This window comes from Canis aureus, chromosome 7, assembly GCF_053574225.1.
Source record: "Canis aureus isolate CA01 chromosome 7, VMU_Caureus_v.1.0, whole genome shotgun sequence".
Taxonomy (NCBI): Eukaryota; Metazoa; Chordata; class Mammalia; order Carnivora; family Canidae; genus Canis; species Canis aureus.
In genome coordinates, this window is record NC_135617.1 from 35,087,820 (window position 1) to 35,111,870 (window position 24,051).

General features: G+C 34.1%; 1 protein-coding gene across 5 annotated transcripts in view; it reads right to left on the reverse strand.

The window, feature by feature from the left end:
- Positions 1-24,051, reverse strand: part of MYO6 (myosin VI) — a 142,161-nt gene that overhangs the window by 6,091 nt on the left and 112,019 nt on the right. For 3 of the 5 annotated variants that reach the window (XM_077903323.1, XM_077903320.1, XM_077903324.1), the window contains exons 21-33: positions 20,256-20,386; positions 20,088-20,165; positions 18,411-18,540; positions 16,551-16,641; positions 15,596-15,746; positions 13,931-14,139; positions 13,202-13,280; positions 12,187-12,347; positions 10,057-10,083; positions 9,632-9,661; positions 6,503-6,541; positions 2,866-2,969; positions 1,792-1,923 (exon numbers count right to left, since the gene is read on the reverse strand). In XM_077903323.1, the coding sequence (XP_077759449.1) occupies positions 1,792-1,923; positions 2,866-2,969; positions 6,503-6,541; positions 9,632-9,661; positions 10,057-10,083; positions 12,187-12,347; positions 13,202-13,280; positions 13,931-14,139; positions 15,596-15,746; positions 16,551-16,641; positions 18,411-18,540; positions 20,088-20,165; positions 20,256-20,386 (1,362 nt within the window). The remainder of the gene's footprint in view (positions 1-1,791; positions 1,924-2,865; positions 2,970-6,502; positions 6,542-9,631; positions 9,662-10,056; positions 10,084-12,186; positions 12,348-13,201; positions 13,281-13,930; positions 14,140-15,595; positions 15,747-16,550; positions 16,642-18,410; positions 18,541-20,087; positions 20,166-20,255; positions 20,387-24,051) is intronic. The other 2 variants (XM_077903325.1, XM_077903326.1) reach the window with 1 other exon arrangement.

A 24,051-nucleotide genomic window follows, 5' to 3' on the forward strand; every position in this document is an offset into this window, starting at 1 on the left:
ACATACATACATACGTGTGGAGTTTACTCACATAAAATTCCCAAATATGTTCTTGGGAAATCTTCTTAATCTACTCTTTTATTCTTCCAAATAGTATATTATGAATGGAAACAGTATAAAAACAAAGTAAGCAAGGTATACCATGTATCATTTGCCTCTTTGGGGGCAAAGCTGGATGAGTACAGTACCAAACTTTGGTTTAAAAACACAAGAATTGGGATGCCTGGGTGGCTCAGGGGTTGAGCATCTGCCTTTGGCCCAGGATGTGATCCTGGAATCTGAGATCGAGTCCCGCATTGGGCTCCTTGCAGGGAACCTGCTTCTCCCTCAGCCTATGTCTCTGCCTCTCTCTATGCCTCTGTGTCTCTCATGAATAAATAAATAAAATCCTAAAAAACACACACACAAGAAATATTTGTGTATTCATTAAAAATGTATGTGCCATAAATTAAAACATTACTTTTCTTATTTTAAAAAAAGTGTAATCATTCAGGTGTATAAATTTTGGGGAAAAAAAATCATGATGAAAGCCTATCAGCTAAAGGCCATAATTAGAACATTACAGCTAAATAGGTTACAGCTCAAAGGTATAGCCCATTGCCATTTTTACAAAACAAAGATAACTGGTTAGAAACTTGATACAGTGAACTGCTAATGCAATCATCCTATTATCTTCAATTCCCAGGGATAAATTTATAAATTGGAGAAGAGAGTGGTGGTCACAAGAATATCGATGATTAAGAGGGCCTTCCACTAGTTGTTTCTTAGTTCTGAGTGATCTCTCATTGCCCTTTCAGAGCATTATATTCTGACTGATGATACTCCGTGAGCAATCACTAGAAGTAACAGCTCTCTTATTAATAGTATTTCCTTTACTTAATCTATTTTTTTTTACTTAATCTATTCTTTACAACAATTTGGAAATACTAAAATTCTACCATTTAATTGACTTTAATCAAACATTGCTTTTACTTGCTAGGAAGACAGTGAGGGAGAGCTCATTTTCTATGACAGCTTAGGGTCATGTGTTGCTAAGCTATACTATCAGTGCTGGGAATATACTTTTGCAATAAAGACATTAAAAACATGTCACCTTGACATTGACCACAATTAAGCTAATAAATTGTGCCAGTCTGAAAGTAGTAATTGAACAAATGAAATTCCAATGTTTGCTTTTAAGACTGAAATTAAAACTCATATATCACAAGTATTCTCAATTAATGTTAAAGTTAGTACATACTTTTACTAGGTTAGGTCTATTCTTCTGTACTTTCCAATTTCAAGTATATAACTCTGTCTTTTGCATAACAAAGCAACAAAATTTATTTTTGGAATCTCAACCAAAAAATCAAATCCTGATATAGGCAAAACTGGTGTAAACGAAGGTACTACTTCTCTTATATTCTGACAGTATTGTAAAATAATGTTTGCAGCAATTGTTCTTATTTCACTGCATTCTTTACATTTCCACATGTAATCATTCTATATGTGTATGTATGTATATGTGGAAAAAATACATATTTACAACATTACGAGCAACTTCTTTAGTATAGACAAGAGTGTTCTTATCTCCAGAATTTATCTTAACAAATTCAAATATTTAATAATATGACTTAAAGACATAATAATAGAAGTAATGCTATGAAAGATAAGCCACTGTGGTTGTATTAGCCTCAGTGGATCACAGCTGCATAGTAAGAGAAAATTTGTATTATATATTTTATCCAAAATGTCTTACATACATTATATACAGATACTCCGGAACATTTAAAAGTACAGATTTGTTTTTACCATAATCAGTAACAGACTTTGGAGCACGCTGCTCTGTTTCAGTATTTCTCTTCTTATTCTTGGATTTCCACGCATGATACACTTTTAGTCTCCTGTGAAATTCTTCTCTGCAAGCTGCCAGGAGTTCAATATCTGTGGATTATATAGAAAGAGCCCCCCACCCAAAGAAGGAATTAGCATCCTAATTTAATTGTCTAACATAATTATTCTGTGGCATAAACTTATATATTTATACATATAATACATTTTTTGTTTTTAAATTAATAGTACAAAATCAAAAGTAAGCACATTATTGATAAAGATGAGAATTTTATGGTACTATTATCTTTTACATTTACAGAGAATTTTCTTATGCATTGCTACTGTATCATTTGCTTCACACAAGAATTCTGGGCTAAACAGGTCTTTTACAGTTGAACCTCAATCAGAGAGGTTAAGTCACACTTGTCGAAGGTCAGAGGCCACAAAAATAAGAGTAAGAAGTCACTGTGCTAATATGCAAACTAGATTTACATCCAACAGATTTTTTTATTTGTAATTATGCAGATAAACTCAGTGAGGAGAGAGAGAACATAGGAAGTTCTGTACAATCACGGCATGTTAGTTCCTAGGCACAGCAGCCTAAACTCAAACAACTATGATTTAAACAAGAATACAATTATATGGAATCATCTGGATATAGTATTTTCCTATTCTGCTGGGAAAAAATAGCTTAAAAAAAAAGGACTGCATTGCCATTTTTTACTTTGCATACATAGGTCAAGATTCTGATATACAAGTATTTAACTATTATGAATAACATTAGAAGAGTCAGTCATTAGCATAGCCTAAATCATAATTTTTCTATGCTTTTCCTCTCAGACCTAGATAAGAGACAAGCAAAATGAATTTAATAAGTATGCCTTTCCTTTAGGTTTGTGAGTAAACTAGGTCTTTATTTTAAGGTGAGAATAACAAAGAGAATGGCTTAATTTATATGCCAAAAAAGAAGAAAATTATACCCCAATCTAGGTATTGCTTTATTACCTGTCAGCCACAGAGCCTTCCCATTTTTCATCTTCTCAATACACTTACCACAAGAAGTATTGATGGTATCACGTAGTTCTGCATATTTCCATTTACTGAGATCGTATTTCTTGGTACCAGCAGCTGCCTTGGTAGCTTGTACAGCAGGACCTCTGTAATTATTACATATTTTTGCATGTTTAAACTAGAAAAATGAATGAAATGTTGACTAAAGGGGCAAGAAAGTGAATCTCAGTTTGAGACATGGAAATAACTATTAGAAAAACATAAAATAATTTTGTATCTTTGATAAGATTAAGAATGGTATACTATATGTAGGATTCCTAGGTAAATTAAAATTTTCCAGTGTGTCATTTAATAACTATATTATGTTTTCAATCAGAATTTCTGATTCTTATACCCTGGTACCATGGACTAACCCCAGACATCAGTTTAAATATTCTAACTAATGGGTAAATGGATACCTAAAGTTAAAAAAAATACATTTATATATATTCCTCAAAATCAAAAAGGAAATTCTCTTGACTACTTGAAAAATCACTAGAAGCATGTTAATGATTTATGAGCCATAAGGTCACATAGAGCAATCACCCTTAGGCTACTGGAAGCTACAAGATGGCCAAGCCCCAGCCAAAGCTACTGGCTTAGAACCTCCCTGGGCATCTGGATGTCTGCAAGGTCCACAAGTGAGTAACCAAACTGCAATCCACTGCCTGAGTCATTAAAGATGGGCTAAAAGAGCTGCTGGAGTCTGGAAAGCCCTGTGACTTTTTGCATCACTGTTAAACAGAATACTTAGGAAAGTTCTGTACAGAGATAAAGCCACACTCTCATATTCAGTAATATGACAACTAGTAAATTATGGAAGCAGCCCAAGTATCCATCAATAGATGAATGGATAAAGAAGATATGGTGTGTGTGTGCGCGCGCGCATGCGCACAATGGAATATTATTCAGCCATAAAAAAGAATGAAATCTTGCCATTTGTAACAACGTGGATGGAGCTAGAAGATAGAATGCTAAGTGACATAAGTCAGTCAGAGAAACACAAATGCCATATGATTTCACTTATATGAGAAATTTAAGAAACAAAAGAGCAAAGGGAAAAAAAGAAACATAACCAAAAAACAGACTTTTAACAATAGAGAACAAACTGATGGTTACCAGAGAAGAGATGGGTGGGGGGATGGGGGAAATAGGTGATGGAGATTAAAGAATACACTTATGGGAAAGAAAAATAAAATAAAATAAAAATGAGTAGACAATACTCTGAGCAGGAAATAAAGATCATGCCCAAGGTCACACACTGCTAATAACAGGTAGCATCTGAGATTGAAATCCAAAGTGTTCTGACTTTAAAAGTCTTGGTCTTAGGACTCTACCTTCCTTCATTTGCTATATTCATTCCACAAACATTAATGAGCGCCCTCTTAGCTAGCCCCTCACTTGTGCTTGGAGCTACCAACATAGAGCTGTGTAAGCTAAAAATAATAATAATAATAATAATTAATTAAATGAAGTTTTAGGTCATGAGGCAGATAACAGATTTCAGAGGGCACAAGTATAGCAGGAATGCTGGAATGAGGAAAGAAGAAAGAAAAAATATATATAATATAAAATAATAAATTAGAAAATAAGTTGAGATAAATTCCACTTTTTCGTAGCAGTATTACCCAGGGATTACAACTTGTTTCTATATACATAATTTGAAATAATTATTCAGAAAATATGGAAACAACTTTTCTATAATAATATTATAGTCAGCAAAAGATGATTCCTGTCACACAGCAGTCAGAATAAGCTGCAAGTAAGATCAATGTAGCAAAGAAAGAATTTAAACACATCACATTTCAAGGTATAAAAAGAAAGATGGCACAAATATGGAAAGAACTAAATTTTAAAGAACTAAAATATTGCTTCTCAGGTATCACACAAGGAATTTTACCTTTATCATCCACTACTTAGAAAATATTTCTTATTAAAGAGGGATGACCAAGGTGTAATTCCTGAAAATGAGGTCATATTTTCTCATTATTTCACATTCTGAAAGATAACAGGAATCTTGGCAGTCAAGACACAGATATTTAATGAGAAATGATGTTGTGAAAATATGTATACTTCTTCCTGAAATAAAGGAAATTATTCCTCCATATTAAGCTTAGCAGTGAGAAAAATAAGGCACTTTTTGCCTCTTTAAAAGGTCTATTTATGCTTTCATTGTAGAGAATAAAAAATAGCACACTTCACTCTATATACTTAACAACAGTTAGACATGATGATTGTTAGTAACATATAAGCCTGGCTAAAGAGCAACGTGTGGCCAGTTAGTTCTTTCTGCATTTTTATGGTTCAACTCTGTTTTAAATTTACTGCAGAATCTATCCTTTTCATAAGCTGTGTGACTGGCAATTTTCCATGTGGCTTTTTCCTCTTAATTGCTTTGCTCAGAAAGAGCCAGCTGTGTGTCAGCAAGGTCTCTCTATTACCTTTAGCAATAAATTATGTTTTAACATTTATTCATATATTCTTTTTTCTCTTCTACATCCCTAAACTACCATTCAGTAAACTAATAAAAAATTCTCTTTTCTTCCTAGCTCCTCCAAGAGTCTTTTCTAGGAGAGCAGCTGAAAATTATTATGGGTTTTTATTGTTATTTTCTTTTGAAAGAGAGTGAATTTACATAATATACAGTTTCATAGACTGTCAGAATATACATGAAGTGCCAATATACATAAGGTGTATTTTGATACTTTAAAAAAAATAACACTGCATTCAAATTATTATTGCTTAAAATATGGTTTAATATTACTAACTTTTCACTCATATTACATCAAACAAACTACATCTACTAAAAAACATATTCAGCAACCTAAATACACAAATGTAACATTTAAATGCTTTTCCCTCATCTCTGGAATTAATAAAATAGTAAAATAAAGATGTAATTACTGATTATTTAGGTCTGTTATAAAGAATCATGTAAATGATATACTAGGTAGTAGAAAAGCTGACTTCTGATTTTAAAAAATATATTAATTTTAATACTTCGAATTAACTCGAACTTCCAATTGACAGTGAAAAGGTTACTGATTCATATCCACTTGTAAAGGACCAGATCCTGCTAGGAAGTCATATTCTCTGGTGGCTCAATTTTTACATCAGTGGTTTTTAAACCATGTGCTATGGGGAGGAGGCCCTCAGAAGCCACACTCTTTCTCTACTTCCCCTTAAGCTAGGAACTAGGCACAAAGGTTCCCAGCTGGCAAGGGGGTCAGGGAGGGGGTGGGGGGAAAGGTAGAGGGGCAACACCACCTCCATGGTGAGTTTCAAAACATTCATTTTGTTTGAAAGGAAAGCTTCCACTACTGAGACAGAGTTGGTGAGGGCCAGTGATAAACATGGCAATACTACTAACAAGGAACAGTCTCATCCAAAATACCAATGGTCTCAAAAAAAAAAAAGATAAAATACCAATGGTCTCTCCACTGAAGAGCACCAACTTAGAACATTGTTTTTTATCTTTTTCTGTTAGGGTGGTATAGGGTGAAGTGACATTTCTTGCACAGAAAATTTACATGGAAAGAATAGACTATTCATATAACAGATTCTGGTCCAAATAATGAACAGTGATTTAAAAATATGATTTTGAGGTGACACTTATTTCCCAAAATTCCACTGCACTAACCTACTCAGAAATTCTGACATTTCTCTCTCCATTTGTTCCCTTTAAGAAAAATGATAATACAGCACAGTCATATAAAAGACAATTTAAGTTACTTATAGAATCTAAAAGCATAATTAGAAATATATGTTTTCAATAGGATTATTGATTCACACTATCATTTTACTTTGTAAAAGTCTTTAATAATATATTATTCAACATGGTATATAACCATAAAATACAGCAAATGTTTGTTTAAATACAGTTAAGGTTGTTTGAACTCCATTTTGCAGTAGGAACTTTAGATAAAACCTCATGAGAGACATGCTTCTGTGGTATTTTTTATTTGTAGAATATAATTAGCATGTTCTAAATGCATACTGGAAACTTGGCAGGATATAGATTCTATAGAGGGAGTTTTGCACTGAGGTTGCTTAGTAAATATTAATTTGATGGCGTAACAGAGGTAAACCAAGCTAATCTATATTATAGTGTCAGAGTTTAAATAAGAGTCTAATATATTCAAACTTTAAAATTCTGAATCAAAGCATGCTTTAAAAAATATAAAAGAATTCAAATGCATCAAGTATGTGTTAAACATCAGAAGTGTCTGGACTCTCTAAGGATAAACATTTCCTAGAGGCAAAAGTTACTTTTCTTTTATTATTCAGGGGAGTGTAACTTTTCTCAATATTCATTTAATTCTGTAAAATGTAATAGATATTTCATCATGTCATCAACAATTCATTAATTTCATTATTTTATTTTCCTGTTCTTTCTTTTTTCCTTTGCAATTAATCATTTACTCCTGGCTCATTCTATTATCGGACTCTGGTAACCTCAAAATCTTACAAATCAGGAAAAATTGTAAGAAAAGAAAATGGGTATGTTTGCATTAGGGTGCAGTTTCCTGGATGCCTGTCAGAAACTGGGACCTTGATGATAAAGGAACAAAGGACTCCTATAATTCTCTTTCCTTGTAATGAACATTGACTCAGATTAGGGGCTGAGAAAAATCTATCCAAGCAGGCACAGTCAGAGAAAAAGTCATCTTTCAAAACCGATGACTGATGATAATAAATGCAAAGTTAAAAACACAAATATATATAAAAATACCTACTGAGCAATACATTTGTCAATCTCCATTTAGGCTAGTCAGAATTTTCTTTCAAACTCCATACAATTTTGATAAATATTTTTAAAATTCTATTATCACCCTGCCTCAAGATTTTTTTTTAAGATTTATTTATTTGAGGGATCCCTGGGTGGCGCAGCGGTTTGGCGCCTGCCTTTGGCCCAGGGCGCGATCCTGGAGACCTGGGATCGAATCCCACATCGGGCTCCCGGTGCATGGAGCCTGCTTCTCCCTCTGCCTGTGTCTCTGCCTCTCTCTCTCTCTGTCTCTCTGTGTGACTATCATAAATAAATAAAAAAAAAAAAAGATTTATTTATTTGAGAGAGACACTGTGTGTGCATGTGTGTGAGTGGGGAGAGGGGATGAGGGGGAAAGAGAGAGAGTCTCAAGTAGACTCCCCGCTGAGCATGGAGTCCAACTTGGGGCTGATCCCAGGACCCTGAGATCATGACCTGATCAAGAGTTGGATAGTTAACTGACTGAGCCACCCAGGTGCATCTACTTACATTATCATCCTATCTCAAGGTTTCCATCTTAGCATCCAAGAGCATCTGTTTCTACCATCTCTTTCTTCTAAACCTTCCTCCATTCTTTTTCCCACAGCTTTTAAAGAGAATTCATACCCTTTTTAAGCTCTTTACTACATGGTCTATTGATTATAAAGAGATTTCCCTGTCTGCTGCAACACTACCCTGGAAGGCAATCTCTAATGACTCAGCATCTCACTTGACCCTATGATACTGCTCTAGGAGCTGCATCAAAGAGACTAGACAGAAATGGTTCCTGCACCCAGTTGCTTTTTTCCTTCTAACTTTCCCAAACTATATACAAATATTCACAATTTTACTTTATATGCACTAGTTGCAGGGCTTATTTAACTCAAGCTCAAATGGTAACTAAAGAGCTGCTTTTATAATGGAAGGAAATAGCACCCAGAGATGTTTTTAAAAATTTTGGTACCCTGTGGTAACAAGGCTGTGGTGAGAGTACACTGCTGGCATCTGAGGAGGTAGGGGTCAGGGGTGCCAAATGTCCTGCACAAGGAACAAGTGCCTGGTATCCCATGTGATATTAACATGTCCACCAGATAGAGGTGAGACACACACACACACACACACATACAGTTTTACATGTAAACAGACTTCTACATGTAAAGAACCTTTTTGGGGGGCATGGTTTTAATATTCACAGAGTTTTTCCAGAAATGCAACTACTGCAGGAAAATCTGTTTAGAACTTTCCAAAGTACTGGGGTGCCTGAGTGGCTGAGATGGTTAAGCATCTGCCTTTGGCTCACGTCATAATCTCCAGGTGGGATCGAGCCCCATATCAAGCCCTACATCGAGCCCTACATCGGGTTCCCAGCTCAGTGGGGAGCCTACTTCTCCCTCTCTCTCTCTCTGCCTCTCCCCCTGCTTGTGCTCCCTCTGTCTCTCTCTCAAATGAAATAAAAAAAATCTTAAAAAAAAATAATATGACTAAGAAAAAAAAACTTTACAAAGTACTGTTCACAATTTCACGGCATTCAATTGACCAATATAGCATTCTTACATCAATTTGCACTTATAGCTGTCATATTTATGGTGATACTATGTATGAATGGAAAATATGAGTATTTGATATTTTCCTGTAGTTGTGAACAAGCACTTTCATATTAAAATAAATACTGTTTTATTATAAATAATATGCCCTTTCATTTCTCTTTTACACATAATGTTTGGAGAGAATTATTTATGCAGGTTATGACTTATAAAACAACTGTCACTGGTATTAGGGTCTGACAAAGTTGAGAATCAACATTATAAAGGTTATAGTAGGGGTCATAAAGTGTTAAAATTTAGATTTTATATATATATTCCAAAATTTTACATGTAGTATATACATAAAATATGTGCAAAAAACCCCACAAAAATTTGTTTTAATGAGGAAACCATTTCTCCTAAAAAGTAACCACAATCTGTTAAGGAGAAAAAAGGGGTTATATGACTAAATCAAATTTTGAAAAGAGAAATGACATACGGTGTCATTTTGGGTCTTGCTCCAACGATTCTGTGAAAAATAATATATTTTAGTTAATCTTGTTAAGCAATTCTGAATCATGAAAAACTGGATTGTACCAAATTTGTGTTTCAATACTCTATACACTGACTTAAAAAAAAAATTATATTTATTTAATCTATGAGATCACTCAAAATTTTAATGTTTAAAATTTTCCTTAAAAATTATGAGAAAGTATAAATTAAAGACATTCAATGAAAATTAAAGAGCAAATATATATCTAGATTAGAAAATTCATACACTGTGAAGTGTGCTTGTTGTTAACAGAATCTCAATATTATTTCATAATTTTAGGTAATGTGAAATCACTTTGCATCAAGGATCATATGTGAATTAATTAAGATCACATTTTAAAACATATTACATATGTAGAAAACAATTCTTACTTAGAAGTTACTGGACGGGAATCCGAGCTGAAAAAGTAACTTGGAAATTGTTTAATACAGCAAAATCCATTTACATGTATTTTTTAATGCATCACAGAACCCCAGAATGACATTTTCATGCTATATATTAGAATAGTATTACTTAAGAGAGTTCTTACTCATAAATTTGTCAGAAATAATTCAGTGCTAACAAAGGTAAAATAAACATTCAAAAACGTTTATTTGTGGGCCATGGAGTAAAATGAAATGATCAAATATGGAAAATATGTATAGAACATCATCCATAATGAAGTGTTAATGCTTGTAGTACAGAGTATAAAATAACCAGGAGGTTCTAAAGAATAGAAACTCATGAGGACATGAGGGTCAAGGAAAGCTTTCCTGGAAAGGGCTGCCAAAAAGGACTTAAAGGGCATTTAATAGAGAAGGAGACAACAACCTAGGAGCTATCTCACAGGAACACTAAAGCTAACTCTTTTGCCATTCAATCATAACTGCTTGAGTATCTCCTAATTACTTAGTAGTGGTACCATTACATAGTTAATTCTGCTTAAATTAAATCACAGGTAACTTTTCATTTATGTTAAAGGTACTGAATGATCCACTCTTTCTCTGAGAGACCACTCACTCTTAGAAAAAGTGCATCTTTCTGAAGGTGGGAAGGAATGCACATATGAGTCTGTATCTTATACATATTATATGGAATGGCTCTAGATATAGTTTAATATTTCAAATGCTTACACCTAAAGCTTGGCTGGTCATGGATACCAATACCGACTCCAATAATGAATCTCTTAGAAATGAACTTCAGTCATAATGAAGCCACTTCGGGTCAACTGCAGTGCTTCCTCACACACATTAGGGAGAGCAGCTGTAGGAGCTTGTTTCATTGAGGAGACTGGCCCAGTTACTAATCAGTTATACACAAAGGCTCCCAGACATTCCAACATAACACAGGTAGAAGGAACACAAGAGCAGCTAAGCTGAGTCTGCAGTTACAAGAATCACAGCCCAGAGAAAATACTTTTTTAATTACAGTGAAATGTTAATAAAAAGCTAAAATATTGGACTCAAACCCAAGAGCTTAATAATTACTATACTTTGATAGGCCTATTTGGTTTATTTAAATATAATATACTTTCATATACAGTTCAGACCCCAGAGCTCCCCAATGTAATCACTTCCTAGAAAAAGCATGAAGGCAACTTAACATACCCTCTTCCATCCCTTTGTTTTGGCTAAATAAAATCTAATCACTGCCTTGCCATTTCAATCAAGTTTTTTCCTTTCACAAGGAAATAGCGACACCTAGTGGCTGCATTTTAATTACAGTTTGCTATAAACAGTGCTCTGACATTCTGGAAAGCATGGTTACATAAATCTATGTGCCTCTCAATATCTATAAACATATATACCTGCATGCAAAGCAACTTCACAAACTAGTTTTGCTGTTTTTACAAATAAATAATCAAAATAATGAATGTTTCTACATTCCACACTTTTAAAAATAAATGTTATGTGAGGACCTTCCTGGGACTTTTAACAAGCACATCTATACTTCTTCACACTCCAATAAAATTCAGTATTAAGAGATAATTTGGAAACATTTCAATGTGATAAGCCTTCTTCCTTGGAAAGGGAACTCTATTGTGAAACATGGGGTGTGTGTGTGTGTGTGTGTGTGTGTGTAAAACTCTTCCCCATTCCAAGTGTTAGGGCATATGATATATTAAAAAAAAACTGCATTAGGAAAAGATTAAATCTCAACCTCAAGAATATTAATTGGATTATAATATATTCACTGATTTCTATGCCAGTATTTAATGGCAAGTATTTAGAAATTAGATGTCTACTTTTTATATAATACTCCTTGACAATTTCAGAGTAAAAGCTGAGATGTTTCATGAACAGAAATATCATTTTTATTTTTCATTGGTTCAACAATTTGATGAAATCAATGGTTTCATTTGCTTGGGTATAAAAGTTGAAACAAATAATTTTTAAATGATTTTAATTAAAATAGATCAGGGCCTAAAGAATGTGATTTTTCTCCTAGTCCCTTTACACTGAAACAAGAAGCAGAGAGGGAAAGAAAGCAGAGGTGCCATGCCCCACCCAGTGGCCCTGTACCTCCGGAGGGCCAGGTCACCCTGGGCCTCGTCAGTGATGAGCTCAGCTTCACTCTGGGCAATCCTCAGGGCCAGCTCCCGGTCCCGGCGCTCCTGCTCCAGAACCGCCTGCTGCTGGGATTCCTCCTCCCGCTGTCGGGCCAGCTGCTCCTCCACTTCAGCCTGCCAAGGACAGAAAGCTATCTCAATAAGCTCTCTCTACTTGTTTACTTGATCATTACTACCTAAAATTGCTCCACACAAGTTCTTTACTGAGGAATACATATTGTTTAACCAGAAATCTCTCCAGTCTCCATTTTCTTCTATATTTTGATAAATGCTTCCCTCCTCTTTCCTAAATCCAAGAGAAGGCAGAGGAACCATAGTTCCACCACTCTATCACCATGAGTAGTATCTCAAATAATTGCATGAGAACCCTAGGTATATCACATTGACCAACATGTAGACAGCAGATGTCAGGAATTTAAAGGCTGATTGTGCTAAGGATGAATTATGAAAGCCAAAACAAACAGAAACACAAATATGTGATCAGTTATTCTCAGATATGGACTTTAGAAAAAATGGAGGTGGGGGACTATCTTATCCCTAACTTACTGATACTAGTATCTACAAAGTTGCAAAGTTATAATTATGTTTTAAGTGAATATTCATTTGACCTTCCCCCAATTATAATAATAACAAACGAATATTTTTTGAATGGGGCTAAATGCTTTAAATATAAGTCAACTCATTTAATGTTAACAACTATTATTTATCCTCAATCCAAGAAAAAAAAACATGGCCCACTCATTATCACTTGTGCAATATCACAATTTCTATCAGTGATAGACCCTAGATCTGAACTCACTTACCTAGATCCAAAGTCCCTCCCCACAACCACTTCAGAGAAAGCCCTTTGTCTCTAAGGTAAACCAAAGACCGTTTATCTAACAAATCAAGGTTTTGTTTGCAACTTCTTTTGTCTTTATAATTCTGTAGATTCTGAAAGAAATTCAGTCTGTCTAATAATTATATACCTGAATACGTTTTTCGTCATCTTCCCTTTTCTTTCTCTCTTCTTCTTCTTGTTTTCTCTTTGCTTCCATCTCAAGTTTCCTATAACAAAAAAGAGGAAACTCCTCAAAAACTTAATAGAAAATAAGAAATCCATCAGAAAACAATCGATCTATTAATAAACAGAGGTTACAGAATGGGGACTGAAATTAACCTCCTGGCTATATGCATCATCAGCTTACCTTGAAAACAAAGTCTAACTCTACTGACAGTAATTCTTCTGAAATAAATAAAAACAAATACAATTATATTCTATAACCTTTAAATCTGTAGATTAACTTGGTTATAAAGCCTACCTGCAAGGTCTTGATCACATGTGCCCCACTCTCCTCCTTCTCCAATTTAACAACTCTTACACATTCCTTCTGTCTGCCCCATGGTGGCAACCTTGCAAAAAGCTGTCAGTTTTAAAACTGCAGAAAAGGAGAAGTGCCTTTTTTCTTGCTTATAAAATAATAAGTCAAAGCTTTAAAAATAAGTTAAGAAATCCTCAGATATAAAAGCCTTACGAAAATTCAGATTATAGTTAAAATCACTGTTATTAGAACATGAACTTTTCTCTATTTTTAAACTTATTCTAAAATTATTGTTTTAAAAGACTAGAACTTTTAAAAATAATATTCATTAATCAGCATCAACACCAAGAATTCACTATTCTGTTAATTTCTAATTCAAAACTATAAATTCCTTACATCCGCCTTTCCTCCTCTTCCTTTCTTCGACGTCGTTCATCTTCTTCACGTCTTTTTCTTTCTTTTTCCATTTCTTCTTGAATACGCTTCAGCCTTTCTGCTTCCTCTTCCTGCTGTTTTTTTTTCTGTAATGCACTGAGAAGTTCCTCTGAGCTTTTAACTAGTGCATCATACTCTCTCTGTATTTGTTCTCTCGTCATCATAGTGGACTTAAAAACAAAATAATAAACATGTACTTAAAAATTATCTCTTCTGTCTCACCAATGGAAATATACTGAACACTACTGAATTACATTTAAAAATGGTTAAGATGGTAAATTTAATGTCACAGGCTTTTACCACACAAAAAGACCTGTATACACACACACACACACACAAAGACTGGAAAAGTCGGTAAGCAGTAAAGCCATTATCTTTGTTATACTATTTGTACATTAAATAATGTTCTTAAAAATATTCATCTCTGCAAACAAATATGTGAATCTATTTCCTATTAATCAAGTAATCAAATATCTAACGGTGTACTGTAGATGAAGTAACATACTATAGTTGAAAATTGTTTTAAGGAATGATTTGTTAATTTTGCTTTTGTTTCCTCTTTTTTAATAATAATGTTCAAAATACTACCTAGGGAATATTTAAGAAATTACTAAATATACTAAAATTATTGGATGATTTTCCAAAGTAACCCTTCAAAAAATGTGGCTGGGGGGCGCCTAGGTGGCTCAGTCAGTTAGTTAAGCAGCTGCCTTTGGATTGAGCCCAGCATTAGGCTCCCTGCTCAGCAGAGGGCCTGTTTCTCCCTCTTCCTCTGGCCCTCCCCATGGCTGGTGTGTTCTTCCCTCCCACCCCTACTCGCCGCCGCCCCCCCCACCCCGGGCCATGTGCTCTTTCTCAAATAAATGATCTTTAAAAAAAAAAAAAAGTAGAGGCTCAAAATCAAATTGTGAGGAGGACCACACAAACATAAGCATCTTTAAAAAGATTGGAAGGTGACTGCACAGCAGTCTAATAGCTAAATCTGTTATTGTCAGGACTTATGGGGGTTTTGGTGGTCTCCAAATTTTCCATAATATTACTTACTTTTATAATTTGAAAATTAGTTTCTAAAGGTAAAAAAAAAAAAAAAAAAAACAAAATAACTTGCATTTCTCCTGCCTCAATAATGACTATATAAAAGCTTACTAGCAGATTTTTTTTTTTAATTTTTTTCCTTTATTTATTTATGATAGTCACACAGAGAGAGAGAGAGAGAGAGAGGCAGAGACACAGGCAGAGAGAGAAGCAGGCTCCATGCACCGGGAGTCCGACGTGGGACTCGATCCTGGGTCGCCAGTATCGCACCCTGGGCCAAAGGCAGGCGCCAAACCGCTGCGCCACCCAGGGATCCCAGACTTTTTAGTTACTATTTTGGGTAGGGAGGAGGGAGTTTCCTAACAACAGATGAAACTGCATAACAATTATCTTTTTAGTTTTTGGCTATAAAAATTTTCAAACACAGAGCTGAGAGAACAATATAATGTGCATCACTTGCTATCACTGAGACTCAACATTTGCAACATTTTGTATTTTTTTAAAAAGGACGTTTTTCTATATAATTCAATACCAATAACATAGTATATTCAGTTATTTTAAAAAGTCAATCATTTGGATTAAATTACATACCTTAATTTTGGCCATTAAAGCATCAATAGAAATTTCAAGGTCCTTGACCTGTTTATTCATCTCTAGTTTTCCATCCTTCAATGCACTTACTACTTCATTAAATTTATCAAGTCGTTTTTTCAGTGTGCCCACCTTAACCAGGCCATCAATGCTGTAAGATAATACTTCATCAGAGTTTAAATTCACCACTTAATGCTATGCACTGATTTTTCATCTTAATAAAATGCTAAACATATTGCTAATAGGATATTTCACTTCTGTTTTCATACTATCCAGGATTCTCTTTTTTAGAGCTCTTGTTGAAAAGAGGTAAAAAAAAAAAATAATCAAATATGAGTATGAATGATATTGATGCCTATCAGTAATATATTAGCCTTCTACATTTATATTGAAAAATCTGAGAATTCAAATTATAAAAGAACTTAAAAGAGTTATGTAATCCCTTTGAAAAGGTTTAAGAATTAACAGTTATTCAGGACTGAATAACTTTTTAGTTTAAAAAGTCTAAATTAATAAGACTCAAATATAAAGATGAAATTTACAGTGGAACAACATAATTCTTATAGATAAACTTGAGAATTACAGTGAAAACATTAATGAGATGTTTTTAAAAACATGAATTTGACATTTACCAAGAAACGGTAAATCACCAAAATAATTGGAATAAAAGAGCTTCTTTTAGCCATTTATTTCAACCTTTTTATAGTGTTTACATTTTCATAAGCTACTTCACATCCTCTTGTAGCATGGAACAAGTAATAAAATAATGCAGTAATTAGTTACTTAATTTCAAGTACATAATATAAAATCACAGACTAGTATGTCTTTTCACAAAAAAATATGAAAAAAGAGAAAACTCTGAGAGTATCCAAACTGCTCTTCATTATGACTTTCTAGCCATTTTACATTAGGGTGAATAAGTTTAGCAGGATTCTTTAGGCACTATTCGTCTTACCGAGGTTTGTGTCTCCTTTTGCAAAGCCACATTCGAATAGTTTTTTGCATTTTAATGCAGGCTTCAGCTCGATATTTTATTTTGTTTTTCACTAAGTGAAGGAGAAAAATAAAATGATTGAAAATTATTTGGTTTCAATCAGGCACATAATATTCTTAAAAACCACTGATTTCCACAAAGCAATTTTCAAGAAACGTGAAATTGTGATGAACCTATTATACAGATAACAAAATCAGGAAGTTTAACATTTTTTTAATTCTTTATACTTCTTAAAAAATAAAAAGTACATCATGTGTGTGGCTAGATTTACATTTTAAAAGTGTTATTTCCTTATTATGTCTCACTATTGCTACCCAAACTATCGTAGGAAATACTGATCTATTAGATGTGTTAAAAGTCTGTCTGAAAAAAGGATTCACTTGTCAAATGGATTTAGGAAAAGCTAAATGCTATGGAGCTTCACAATGAACATACGGGGTGAAGCCTCTGAGAGCCCTGCAGTAAAGGATCTATTTAACTTCAGTTACCCAGAACATTGTACACTAATCTGACCTTGAAACACCTTTTTTCAGAGCTTCCCTATTAATATCCTGCAAAGATCCTGTCTGGTTACTGAGTTCACCACTGCACAACACAATCCATAAACAAATGGTATAGCAGAGATAATTTAAATGTAATGTGTTTTCCATCATAATGCAATGTATAAAGCTGAAAGTACTAAACTATAGTGACAAATGTGCTTACATTTTACTTGTAAAATGATGGGAAAAAAGAGCTTTTGTTATCTTTTTTTCTTATAGTTTTCTTTTTATCTATATTCACAATTGTCTAACAAAAGACCTCAATAATAATCTTTGTTTGCATGATTCCTTTTAGTTAAGTCAAAGGGATTTTATTTTTCTATCAATAAGGTACACCCTACTTAATCCTTTTTGTGGACCTAGCACTAGCAAGTGGGGAGGTGGGAGGGGCAACTACAAATTTAATCAAGTTACTGCCAATAATTCTATACAATTAAATATTTGTCACAGACCCTCAGGTAACCCAGAAACATTCTGCTCCCAGTGCTTGTTTTCGGCAGAGATAAGCAGTTGCTATGATCTAGCAGAGACAAAGTAGTGGCTCGGGCCAGCGTGTCAGAGAGATGAGAGTCTAAAAGAGCAGTGGCAGAAGAGGCTAGAAAGGGAAGCTGAAACCCCATTTCACGGGGCCTTGAAAGACATTCTAAGACTCTGCCCTATTTTAAAGGAAAGCCTTAATAAAAGGCTTTTAGTTTAGAGAGAAACTCTGCAAAGTGAACTCTCAGGTAGCCGAGAAAATCCAGTTGGGGAGCTACTGAAGTTATTATGTGAGTAGGCAAGGGGGCTCCAGTAAGACCCTGGCAATAAAAATAAAAAGGAAACAATCGACTGTATTTGGAGCAGGAATCAGGAGGATTTGTTCACCCACAAGACTTCAGGGACAAGAAAGTAGAGACAACTACAATCTTGAAATTTCTGGTGTGTGTACTGGTAATGGCCAAGCAGGCAGAAAGAGGAAAGTTCTGGCTTAAGTCTGAGAGATTGGGGGTTGATTCGGAGGGAGATGAATCAAGACCATGAGTTTTGTTTCTGTTGGTTCAGGACATGATGGAATTAATTCTCCTGTAATACATCTGAATAGGAAGGTAAGTAACATATACAAGAAATATTTTTAAAATATTTATCATGTACACTACTTGCAGGTGTTACATGGAGCCAGGGACACAGCTTGAATAAGAAAAGTGGTCCCTAGGGCCCAGAACTCACAACTTTATAACATTCCACAAACCAATTCGTTTTCAAAATAATTACACATTTTGATGTGAAAGAAAACACCTACATTTGATGACTGAGAGTGAGCACCACTGAACTTTCTTCCAGCGACTGCAGATAAGCCAGTGATTGACTCTTTTAACCAATTCTGCTAAATGATCAGGGTCAGACTTCATAATCTGATCAAATTCTGCAAACTAGGAAATGAAATAATTTAGTAACAGTGTCAAAAAATAAATGTGTTTAAACATAAAGTGAGATACAAAATAATTAGAAGTCCAAAACCTAACTTCCTAGAAATGATCACAAAACAATTATACACACAAGTCTCAGGAGGGTATACAGCAACTTTAAATGTATCTGGCTATATTTCGCTGCCTTTCTCTCCTTCAGCATTGTTTTTTTGGAAGGGTAAGAGCGGCTTACTCATTGCTAGTTAGCAGATTCAACAATAAGAGTAGAAAAAAATCTTAAATGACAATTACAGATAGTTGGCAAAAAGGTTTTACTGAGAAAGGAATGATAAAACAGCTTGTACTTTCAACATATTCTGATTAATTTTTCTTGGGGCAAGTAAGACCAAGTGCTTTCTCAAACTGTTAATTCTAAAATTCTTATTATAGCCCCTAAATAAGAGAAATGTTGAACTTATGATAAATATGTATGATTACAGCTAAGCTAACTATGAACATATTTTTTTCTTTTATATAGGAAATGGCATGGGTGCAATAAAAATATTTATAGGGAAGTATTACATAGATCTTTATCTCATGGACAAAAATGTGAAATCAGATTTATTTATTATCATTAATCTAGCCTTCAAGGCACTAGAGATATTTATTAATAATATTGCTAAGTCAAACAAGTATACTTGGCTATCATATAACAACAGCTGTGTTTAAAATTATGAGGATGCTATTATTCAGTCAATATTAACAAAGTTAAGAATGGTGAAAAGATTACAGATTGTGAATAGCATTTAGTTGTTTCTGTTTTGTACCTATTTGTTATGAAATGCTCTATATGTCAGTCTTGTAATTTAGTACAAAAATCTATAGATACAAAAACTATGGATTAGCCTAAAATTATATTTACATATAAAAGTATAAAAAAAAGTATACATTCATTCACTCTGATTCCTTTATACTCTCATAATGTATTTATACATTTCATTCTTCTTGAAGGAAGTCAGCACAAACTTCAGCCCAATTTCCTATACTTTATACATCTATAGTAATCCAATAGAACTTGTTCTTGTTACAAAGACTCAAAAGTACTGTGGAATTTTGAATTACTGAAGACTAAATATGTTTTAGAAAATTCTTCAATTAAATATTTTCTGGTAGGGGCACCTGGCTGTCTCAGTCAGTAGAGTATGTGACTCTTGATTTCAGGGCTTTAATTACAAGTCCCACATAGGGCATGGAGTCTACTTAAAAAAATAAATCAATTAAATAAAATAAATTTTAAAAAATAAGTATTTTCTGGTTAATCTTTATTTAAGCAAAAAATCCAATTAAATAATGCTCTGATTCCAGTACTTCTGAATGTGAAATAAAAGCTGTAAAACTTATACAAAAATCTTACACATTGTAATCCTCTCACAAATAATATACACAGATGCACATACTACTAGTGATCATATAACTCACGAATAATACAAATCACTAAACACTTAAAAATATGCACTGACTCCAACTATCCATATCCATCATGTGAAAGTTTAAAATAAAAATGTATTTACCTTGCCAGGTCTAAAAAATACTTTTGTTAATCCAAACTTGTAGTCAATTTCGTTTAAGCCCAAAGCTTTAAAAAGAGCCTGAAAATAAAAGTTCAAAAGTTAAATGCCAAATAGTAATTAGAAAGATAGTTCATAGCTAAGAAATTTCAAATTAGGTAGTATTTGTACCTTACAAAACAGTCTTGGATCTAATCTTGCAAGTTTATCTGGCATATACTTTTTATACATGTTGTAGAGTTCATGAAAGGAAGCTCGTGATGGGAAACCACCCTGCATTAAGTCCAAAACAGACACCATACCTAGATTCATAAACAAACACAAATTATTGCCAATCTCTGTACAGAAGCCCAAAATTAACTTATGAATGATCAAACAATTTTACAAATTAATATTTAGAAAGGGGCAATTTACAGGAATCTTCAACAATGAAATATTACATAGGGAATATCATATTCATATTCAATATGTACCAATTTACCCCCCACCTAAAACTATCGCAGAAAATTTCATCAAAAAATCAGCTGGACTAACCATTTTCTAGAGATAAACTACTGGTCCCTAGAAAGCTCAAATTTAGTTTGTACCTTTTTCTGCTAGAAATCTCTGTCACAATCAATAGCATATGAGTAAGAGATAATGCCCTGCATTAAGCCACTTTCCAAGTCCTGAGGTTAATTTTAGAACAAAATTCCTGATAGAGTCTCCAAAAAGTAGAACACATTCCCAAGTTCTCACCTGTGCTTACACAAAGCAAAAGAAAAAGAAAGAGTTCACTATTTTACTATAAAGATGCCCTTTCACTCACCTCTCAAAGAAACTCGTCTATTGGGGTAAACAGTCTATAGGATGAATATCTATGTTCAGTATAACTCTAGTAGCTGATAATTTGAACCTTGAGTCAGTAGGAACCTTTCATGTCAGGAAAAGCATAAAGTAGTCAGGGTAAGGTTCAACCACAGTAGATAATGCCAGGACTTTTATCTATAAAAGGACCTGGGGGCGGTGCCTGGGTGGTTCATCTGGTTAAGCATCTGCCTTAGCTCAAGTCATGATCCCAGAGTCCCAGGATCCAGCCCCACAAGCCACGTGCGCGTGCGTTGAGCTCCCTGCTCAGTGGGGAGTCTGCTGCTCCCTCTCCCTCTGCTCCTCCCCTTGTTTCTTCTCTCTCTCTCTCTCTCTCACTCTCTCTCAAATTAAAAAAAAAAAAAAAAAAAAAATCTAAAAAGACCTGGGTTTCACTTCCTGGGAATTTCAAATCAATGGAAATTGATTAAGATTGAGATTACGGAAATTAAGATTATTCAACAAAAAGTGTTAGGACAAACAGCCAGCCATTTAGAAAACAAACCTAACACTGGATTCCTACCTCACTCTGTATACCCAAAATAAATTCCTAGCAGTCAAAATTTAAATTAGCAAAATGAAACTACAAAACATTTTTTAAGAAGTGGATTTTTATTTTAAAATTAATCTTATAGGAAAGATCTTTTCTAGGTAGATTGAATTTTAACCTGACACTGACAAAGGTATCAAACATCAATAGTACTCAGAGTTGATGACAGTGTAAGAAAATATACATATACACCACTGATGGGGAAAGTAAACCAGTGCAAGAGCTTTGGATGGCAATTTGGAAACATTTATGCCCTTGACTCAGTACTTTCTACTTCTATGAATCTATCCTACAACTCATCACACATGTGGACAAAGATATGCAAAGAGAATGCACACAGGGTCACTGGGTTACTGTAATAGAAAAAAAAAGAGAAATAACTTAAATATCAATTAATTAAATTATGTTACAATCATATGGTAGAATATAATGTATTCATTAAAAATAGGGCAGAGCTTTATTTAATCAGTATAAAAAATATACCCAAAACAGAATTAAGTGGTTACCCCTGAGAAATAAGACTCCTTTTTGCTTATATTATTCTCTACTATTTGATTTTTGGTAGAGTCAACTATATAACTATTGTAATTTATAAATAAAAAAAAAAAATAACTATTGTAATTTGTAGTACTAATTAATAAAGCACATAAAGGCAATCACTCCTATGGAAAGGAAGATCTAAAACTAATTATAATTAGTTCCTGGCTCTGCTTGGAGAAATAAAAGGTTTGGTTTGTACTGTAACAATTCTTGTCCATTTATATCGAATAAACAAGTATCGTTGGGAACGTACACATCTGCAATCTTTAAGTCTCTTGGCTTGCCCTGTAGCTGAAGACAACATATGAACTGGTTCACAAAAGTTCATTAAGAATTTCATGAAACTTAACAAATTGCCAAGCCTGGGGCTGCATTTCTCAGGATTTGAAGCTAATTTACTCTATAGAGCTTTCCACACTTAAAAAAAATAAGTAAAGGGATCCCTGAGTGGCTCAGCAGTTTAGCACCTGCCTTTGGCCCAGGGCATGGTCCTGGAGTCCCAGGGATGGAGTCCCACATCGGGCTCCTGGCATGGAGCCTGCTTCTCTCTCTGCCTCTCTCTATATATCTATGTCTATCATGAATAATAATAATAATAAATAAAAATCACCAAAAACAAGTACTCTTCTTCTAGAAATTTCCATAACCTGGTTCCTCCTCTGGGAGTCTAGATGGCAAGGGGTTTGTTGGTACAGTCCAGCTGGTTATACTCAGAACCCTTTTTGCTACCACAGACGGGTAGCACAACCCCAAGGTTACAGAGGAAGAACATCTGCCTGAACTCTTACCTTCCCCTACTTTGCCCTGGTATTGGCTGATCAGAAGATAGTAATTTTAGTAAAAGATGTCCTAAATGAATTAATTCTACTTAGTTTGAAAAAAATAATGAAAATGGAAAGGCAATATAGAATTCAAATCTTAAATCCCTTTATTTTATAAAGCATCATAAATATTTATATTCCTACCAGTTATTGGTATTTTTTTCTTTTTCTAATTACCTGGCCACACAACTAGAACCAATTCTATACCATTTTATTATTATTATCATTTTAAAAAAAATCAAACTACTACAAATTGGTGTCATCTATTAAATTGCCAATATATCTTAATATATAGAAATATACTGCTTAACTGAAAGAGAAATCCTAGCTAAAGCATCTGTAACACCACACTCTACCAATTTAAGAGTATATATAGCTAAATTTAAACATGCTTGACTTGCCAGGATACTAGATGCTCATTTAGAAAATAAATGATTTATTATATCAGGCTAAACAAAGCCTACAGAGAAATTTAAATGAGAAAAAAAGTCATATTCAAATTAAAAACTATCTAAAGAAAATATTACAAAAATACATCCATACTGGGGTGTCTGGGTGGTGCAGTCCATTAACAATCTGACTCCTGTTTTTGGTTCAGGTTGTGATCTCAGAATCCTGACATCCAGCCCCATGCTGGGCTCTGTGCTCAGTGAGAATCAGCTTAAGATTCTTTTTCCCCCTCCCTCCACCCCTCACGCTCATATTCTCTCTCTCAAATAAATTAATTAGTTAAAAAAAATACACCCATACTATATGTATGAATACAGGAGACATGAAATAACTTTCTGGAACTTGTTAAAATTATTCACAAGTAAGTCTTCATATGTGCTAGACCAAGCATTTCACTTAACAAATATTTACTGAATCTAGTATAAGCTCTGCACTGCTAGGAAGCTGGGATAACCAAAATGAACACTGTTTCTACCCTCAAGGGATTTTATAAATTAAAGAAAAAATTAAATAATTATATATAAAATTTATGACTACAATAAAGGTGCTCAGCTCCTTTATTCAGACCCCCTTCCTGCTAGAGATATCAAGGAAGGCTTTCACAAAGAAAGGACAATCAAGTGTAGACACAACAGATGAAGACAAGGGAAAGGCAAGAGCTTCTCAATCAGAGGAAGCAGCATGTGCACAAGCCCTGTGACAGGAGGGAACATGGAGCATTTAAGGGACCAAACAAACGCCAGCATGGCTGAAACACAGA